General features: G+C 36.5%; 1 protein-coding gene across 1 annotated transcript in view; it reads right to left on the reverse strand.

The window, feature by feature from the left end:
• Positions 1-7,774, reverse strand: part of LOC107681080 (short transient receptor potential channel 6) — an 18,193-nt gene that overhangs the window by 2,935 nt on the left and 7,484 nt on the right. Inside the window, exons 3-12 of the mRNA XM_016477223.1 lie at positions 5,997-6,176; positions 5,498-5,662; positions 4,944-5,160; positions 4,567-4,794; positions 4,214-4,478; positions 2,988-3,183; positions 2,514-2,714; positions 2,347-2,403; positions 2,158-2,233; positions 1,079-1,233 (exon numbers count right to left, since the gene is read on the reverse strand). Of these exons, the coding sequence (XP_016332709.1) occupies positions 1,079-1,233; positions 2,158-2,233; positions 2,347-2,403; positions 2,514-2,714; positions 2,988-3,183; positions 4,214-4,478; positions 4,567-4,794; positions 4,944-5,160; positions 5,498-5,662; positions 5,997-6,176 (1,740 nt within the window). The remainder of the gene's footprint in view (positions 1-1,078; positions 1,234-2,157; positions 2,234-2,346; positions 2,404-2,513; positions 2,715-2,987; positions 3,184-4,213; positions 4,479-4,566; positions 4,795-4,943; positions 5,161-5,497; positions 5,663-5,996; positions 6,177-7,774) is intronic.

Raw genomic sequence — 7,774 nt, forward strand, 5'->3', positions numbered from 1 at the left:
CCCCATTTTCGTCTCTACTGCATCACTTGTGGACGCGCGTTCACAACAGTAACAGTATCGTTTCCGACACGCGCTGTACGCCGTAGACCAATCACAACAGAGACTAGGCCATCTGACCAATCAGAGCAGAGCAGGCTCACGGAAAGGAGGGGTTTAGAGAGAATGAATCTTTGAACTGCTTCGAACGAATCGTTTGAGAATCACTGGAAAATGAGGCGATATTAAATGCATATTTTGAGAAAATTAAAGCGTTTTTTGACCTAGGATTACATCCATGTAATCCTATTGTAGGAGACTCCCAAAACAATATTAGGAACCGTAATAATGGCATGATAGGGGCACTTTAAATAATAGTAATAATAATAATAATAGGTTTTATTTATATAGAGTCTTTCCAGAGCTCAAGGACACTTTACAATAAACAACATAAAAGGTCATTTCCAGCAACAGAAAAGTGTTCACCTAGCAATACCTTCTTTAATTCTGTAGGTTTAGCATTTTTTCCCACACGTGTGTGTGTGTGTGTGTGTGTGTGTGTAATTAGTAACATGTAAAATAGTTACTAAAAGAGAGGGAATAATTAAATTAAAAGAATTCAGATTTATAGTTTGTAATTTGTACTAATTAAATAAATTATTAAATTAAATTAATTATAATTAAACTAATTATTTTACATTTAATACATGCAAATTAACATTAGTTTTGGTTTATGTATTTATTGTTTGCTATAAATTTGAATCCCTCAAGTTAAATTTTTGTGTGAATTAGAGTACTTACTGACAAAAAAATGTTCTTAACAGTAAATTTCTGCATATTTATCATACAAAAAACATTCTGTAATGTATTACCAAAACAGAAACAGAGAATATCATTTCTTCACAGTCATGGAAAGCTCAACAGCTGTTTTTGTTCCGTTAACCCAGCAGGCAGAAGCATGTGAAACCACATGTAGTCCTTGTGCAAATTGTCTTGCTTGATGAATAGTTGATTATATGCTTCTGTAAAATAAAATGCAGTCACCTGGCTTCTTTAAAGGGGTCATATGATGCCAATTTTTCCTTTCTCGTTGAAGTGTTACAAGCTCTTGGTGCATAATTAGTATCAAGCAGTCCTGAGAGAGATTTTTTTCAAGTGTCCTCACTAGCTTTGCCAGCTCCTCCATGTTGTGTGACTTTTCCTCCAGCAACTCATAGCGAAGGCTTGAAATGTCCTGCTTAATCTCCTTCAGTTCACCTGCAACACAGCAGCCTTATGTCTGAATTATGAAATATATTGGTAACACTTTATTTTAAGGTGTCCTTGTTACACATTACATGTACTATAATAACAATTAATTATGCATAATTACATGCAAGTAACCCTAAGCCATTAATCATAAAACTTTCTTTGAGTATATTCCAATTATACAGTGAAAACAAATACATATTTCACCCCAAAATGCATTATTTCGTTACACTTGCGCTGTTTCAGACCCCTTTGCTTTTATTTTTTCAGTCGGACACATAATGGAATTTGTATTTGTTATTTTTTGACACGACTCTTACCATTAATGAGTCTGAAAATAAATACAGTGGTGGCCAAAATTGTTAGAACACTTGGCATATTTAAGAGGTTTCAGTTGTTTTTGTTGAATTGGTCATTACAATACCCATAAAACGAACTATTGCCAAAACTACCTGCGATGGAAGGAATCTGCTGGAACATTAAAAATGATGGACTGGCCCCCTCAAATTCCGGATCTCAACCCCATCGAGCAAATTTGGGGCGATTTGGAAAATAAACTGGACAGATCTATTGTACATTCAAAGGAAAGCCTTTGGCATGAGTTGCAGAAGACATGGGAAAACATTAGTGTTGAAGTTCTCAGGAAATATATTGACACTATGCCAGAGAGATGTGCTGCAATTATTGCTGCAAAAGGTGGACATACCAAATATTACATTTAAAATTGAATAAAAACAGTACGACTCACTTCATCTGACATTTGTTGTGCTCAGAACAACCATCTGCACGTTTCATGAACATTATGAAATTAAATCATGTTTTGGAGGCAAAAAAGGTCAATATTTTCAGATCTGTCAGGTGTTCTAATAATTTTGGCCACCACTGTATATATTTTGTGAATTATTCCTTTTATGAAAGCTTAAATCCACTCACCTTCATTGACTTCATCACATTCTTTGTCATTTTGAGCTTTGATGATATATCGCTTAACAAGACGCTTCATAATTTTCTGTACAGATTAAATGCAGTAAATTCAATGTCAAATTGCAAACAAGCAAATATGAACCATATTCAGATCTATGATAAACATTATGTATAGCATAAAAATGGAAGTAAACATGCCTGATATCGACTGGAGCTAGGAAGAGATTTGTCCTGGCAAGTTTTGCTCTGTCCCAACTGAATTACGATCCAACAAATCACAAGAGCAATATAAATGGATTTGTTTATTATGAGTGTCACACTGAATTTTCTTACTGTAATGTAGAATTAGAGGGGATTTTCCTCACCTCACTGAGCTCAGACCCCTTCATAATGGCTTTGTGTCTGTTGAAAAGCTCCTGCAAAAGACCCTTAGCCCCCATAACCACACCCACAACAGATTTGGGACTGGGAACCAAGTTAAAAGGCACAGGGAGAGTCCGGCCCTCCTCAAAGTAGGTGAACCAAAGCTTGGACCGGGCGAACTTCCACTCCACATCTGCATCATCCTGCAAGAAGCCAGGAAACACTAATGTGCAGAGGTACGAGATGTGAAAGAAAATGGTTTAATTCAGTTAAAACTAATTAAGCAGTCAAACTAATTAGCCCATTCTGAGGAGATAAGGTTGTTTTTTTCCATAATATGCAAAAACTCTACACTGAGGTGCTTCATCAGCACAAAGTCTTAAATACGGATTTACAGATTCCATGTCAGCAGATTTATCATGTCAGCAGCTCTTCAAAAGAAATATCAAGACATTAACTAAGAAGACATCAAGTACCTCAATCTCCTGAAAGGAATTGTTGATCATAGCAATGAGCATGTTGAGTAGGACGATGACCACTGTGACATTGTAAACTCCATAGAGAACATAGCCAATGTTTTCGATGAACTTGTGTCCATTGTTCACGACTACTGATTTGACTTCAGAAAGGCCAAATATTGCCCAAAACAATGTTTTGAAGCTTTCCTCTACACTACAGAGACATAGGGAGAAGATATATATTTATTGAAGGAAGTTAAAATTGAGAAACATTTCCTTTTCTCATAAGAAGTGCATTTATTTAGCCAACTACGACATGTTCATGGATCAATTCACTGTGTATTTAAACTACTGTTCAAAAAATTTGGGGTCGGAACGATTTTTTAAGGTTTTTGAAAGAAGACTCTTATGCTCACCAAAGCTGCATTTGTTTGAAAAAAAAACAAACAAAAAAAAAACAATATTGTGAAATATTATTACAATTTAGAATAAATGTATTCTATTTTAATGTATTTTAAAATGTAGTTTATTCCTGTGATGGCAAAGCTGAATCTATCTATCTATCTATCTATCTATCTATCTATCTATCTTATATTTTCCTCTTATTATAAGAGTAGTAAATGATAATTATACTTATGACTTTGTCTCTTTAATAATAGTGTTGTACCAGGATCAAGAAAAGATGATGATTCAAGAACATGGCTTAAAGGCAGGGTAGGTGATTTGGTTAAAAAACATTTTTGTTATGCTGGTTGAAAGTCTCTTCACATCCCTATAGCAATCACTAAGTTAAGTGGTCTAAATGTATTTATGTATTTATATCATCTGTGGAAGGCGTAGGACCATAAAATGTTCATCCAATCATATTCCTCGGTCTGAAGTTTACAATACGCTGTCCAACCTGCCTGTCAACGTATGTATTTACATACCTCTTCACAACCTGTTCTCGCAGACATTATACGTCATCAGCGAGGTCCATTACGCTATTGCAGACAGAGCGGGAATGGAAGGCGTTATTATTGTAATATTATGTGCTTTGTACTGTAATGTTTTCTCACCGGTGAATGAGACATGAGGTAATCTGACAGTGTTGCAATGACCCCTCCACCGACGCCGTCTCTTATCGTGTCGCTGGTTAGCATCTGAGCAGGGAGTGTGGGAGCTAGTTTGCTATTGCTAGCCTTTCCGAAATCACCTGCCCTGCCTTTAATGGGCAAAATCACCATAACTGTATTTCTACTCACGTTGTGAAAGCTTCATTCTGTTTAGCGCCCCGATAATATGAGAATAGGTTGAACATTCCAATCATGAAGGCCAGAAAGACTAAAATGAAGATAACCATGAACTTGAAGATGTCCTTCACAGTTCGTCCCAAAGATATCTGCAGTGGTCCAAAGCTCTCATTCGCTGGCAAGATGTACGCAATTCGAGAAAAGCTCAGGACCACTGCAATGGCGTACAAGCCCTCAGAAGCTAACTGAGGATCAGACGGGAGCCAGTCGATCCGAGCTGGAACAAAAAAGATATTTAGCCAGATAGGTTAAATTGTAATTTTGTATAACTACATTTTTCCTAACTTGACAGGACAATCACTCACCCAACTGGAAGTATCCCACCTCAAAAGGCAAAGTTACATTGGTTAAATCAGTGTAGTGCTCATCAACATAGCATTGTGCTACAGATGCATGCCAGAAAGCCATTATCCTTGAGATGAAGGATGCCACAAAAATGGCCAACATTCCAAAGTCTAGCAAATTCCAAAGCTCAAGCAGATATTCTCTTGGACCTTGGGACCAGATCTCCTTGCACTCTGCCCAAATCATCCCTGTGCAAAGGACATTAAAACACAGAAATGAATGTTGCAACATGCAGTTTGTCTTGGGACATGCAAATGAACTGTACATTTTGTTCTCTAAATACAGACTGTAGTAGAGTAGTAACCTTTGACAAGTTAAAAATCAGTCAGAAACAAACCTATGACCCAGGAAATTATGAGCATTTCCATCCATGTAAAGGGAGTTGTTTTCATACGAAACAGCTGCGTTGGATAGTCATGAATGGTCATATTTGGAAGCAGCTTTGTCCCATCAAAGCGGTCTGCAGCGTTCATGACCAAAAGGCCAAGGAAAATAGTGAAGGAGGCCGCGTGTGCCACAAACTTAAGGAAAGGGCCACGCATGATCTTTCCCATCTGTTGGTAACAGGATTTTTTACTGATTGTGGTGCGATTAACAAAAGATTTCATGTGCTGTGGATACATTCTTCTATTGCATATTTGTACATTACTGCTTATCAGCCTGATATGCTTATCAACATTACTGTGACTCATAGGATATGGTGGATATTTTAAGCACTGCTATAATTTACAACCATGGGAACAGTCTTACTGAGCAAAGATTTCATTGAATTATTCATGTTAAAGCCATTGCTCAATACTTTAGACATGTACTGTATGTTCGAAATGTAATACATCTAATTTTCGCCAGTGTTAGAAAATAAACAGGACACCTTTGTGTGAACATACTTACCTTGCTGCATGGTGACACCCAATACACCATTGCTAGAAAGGGAAGTCCGATTGCAACACCTAAAACCACCAGGAACTTAATGGCGGTGGTCTGCTGCCTGAGTCCGGGCAGGTTTTCGTACCATATTGATAAGAGCTGTTGTTGACAGTTAGGATGGGCCACAAACTGTTTGGGACAAATAAATTAAAAGAAGCATATTGAGATAGAATCCCTGTTGAAAAAAACAGCATATGTTGGTTACGTATGTTTTGAAGTATGGCAGTTGGTTTGAGCTGGTTAAAGCTGGTTCTTAGTTGGTCCTTCATGAGCTGGTCCTGGTTGAGCAACTAGCTTCTGCTCAGGACCAGCTCAGAACCAGCTTTTAACCAGCTTCAGGTCATCTTAAACCAGCTGCCATGCTTCAAAACATACCTAACCAGCATATGATGGTTTTTCAACAGGGATTTCAAAGCAGATTATGAGATTACGAGATTTCTGTTTTGGTTTTTTTTGTATTTACCTTTTTCATTTCGTACTTTATTGCGAGTTTTAAGCGAATGAGACTTGGTCGTCCAGGCACTTCTAAAGTCTCATCCTCTTCACCATTCAGAATGGCTTCCACTTCCTCTGTACTCCGACACAGGTCCAGAAGCCCCACAACAAAGTCTTTGCATTGCATAGAAAGTTTCCTATATTCATTCTGAGGAAGATAATCATTACAAAGAACATGCAATCTTTTTACATATTTAAAGGAATAGTTCAACCAAAATGAAAATTCTGTAAAAATTCTTCTGTGGAACACAAAAAGAGAAGTATTGAAGAATGTACTGGTCGCCGAGTTTCAAAATGACAGTAAATCATGAAATAAGTCTATACAATTTATGGTCTATATTCCGTGTCCTATGACATTATATGATTGATTTGTGTGATGAACAAATATAATTGGTTATTCACTTATATTCTTTTCCTCTACTTAGTTGTCATTTCTCACATGCACTTTTATGTATTCAAAGAAGCAGCATGTCTATTGGTCACCCGACACACAATGGTTCAAGTTAACGGTCATGTCACATTGATGTCAATCTGCAAATGCAGTATTTGACATTTTTAGTGAAAAATTAGGTAAAATTTAAGTCAATGTTTTTATTGTTAAACATAAATTCAAATTAAAACTGAAAACAAAAATAAAAGCTAATTCAATATATTACAGTTTTTCTCGATTGCTAGCACACAATTCATGAAACAATTCACCATTTTCTCACAACTATATAAACACGATCTCAAAACTATACACCAACTTGTGCAAACTTCAAACTTCCAGGTCAAAATCAAATACTTTAGTCAAAAACATGTTCTCTTTTCGTAGAGGGGTGCAGATACAGTAAAATTCAACAATAAACTTTAAGAAAAGTTTACTGTCATTACACTACTGTAAGGAGATCTTACAGTAAATGAAAAGCACTACAAGAGAAAAGTTCAAAGAGCAAACAACTGAATATACAGTAAACACACATTGTGATATGCTGTCAGTTACTTTACAGACATAAATAAATAATGAATGAATAAATAAATAAATTCATTCATTCATTCATTCAGCATCCTCTGCCAATTTGCATTACAGTATTGGTAGTATCCTTATTTGTTATAGCAGTTTCTAAGTCTTCTGACAAAAGACTTCTCTGCCTCCCCTAGACAGTCGTCTCTCAGTTCTGCACAAATACAGTACATACTTGGCTACAAATCAATTCAACAGTAATGAGTTTGAGGGTGTACAACATTTACTACAGTATTTACTGTACATAGAATAATGAAAGTTCTCTCATCTGAAGTACTGCTATGTACTGTAATTATATTGTATGTGTAAGTAGTATTGAAACCTTGTAGATGAGCCTGTAGGCCAACTTCCCTCGTGGTCAGTCCATGCAGAAGAACATGGTCAACTATAGTGCTTTGTATTTCATCAGGAACAAATTACCTTCGACCTCATCCCCTTCATTTTTAATTTCCCCTCCTATTCCTCTTTGTCTCCCACTACCAGGATTCATTTTCCAAAACTCATAATCACTTGTGCTCCTGTGCATATCATCCTAAGATTCTGACTAAGATTCTGTGTCATCAGTTTTGCTACTGAATGTTCACACATGGATAAATGTGCACTGTTTGAGTTCATTTTTTGATGCTTGTGAAGTTAATTATATTGTGTGTTTGTGTTTTCTGAATGAGAACATGGTTAAACCTGTGCAAAATGATGGCGTTTTTGTGTAGAGTTTTGCAGAAAACACTGAGCAAATTGGAATG

Source organism: Sinocyclocheilus anshuiensis, unplaced genomic scaffold (genome assembly GCF_001515605.1).
Source record: "Sinocyclocheilus anshuiensis isolate Anshui unplaced genomic scaffold, SAMN03320099.WGS_v1.1 scaffold412, whole genome shotgun sequence".
Taxonomy (NCBI): Eukaryota; Metazoa; Chordata; class Actinopteri; order Cypriniformes; family Cyprinidae; genus Sinocyclocheilus; species Sinocyclocheilus anshuiensis.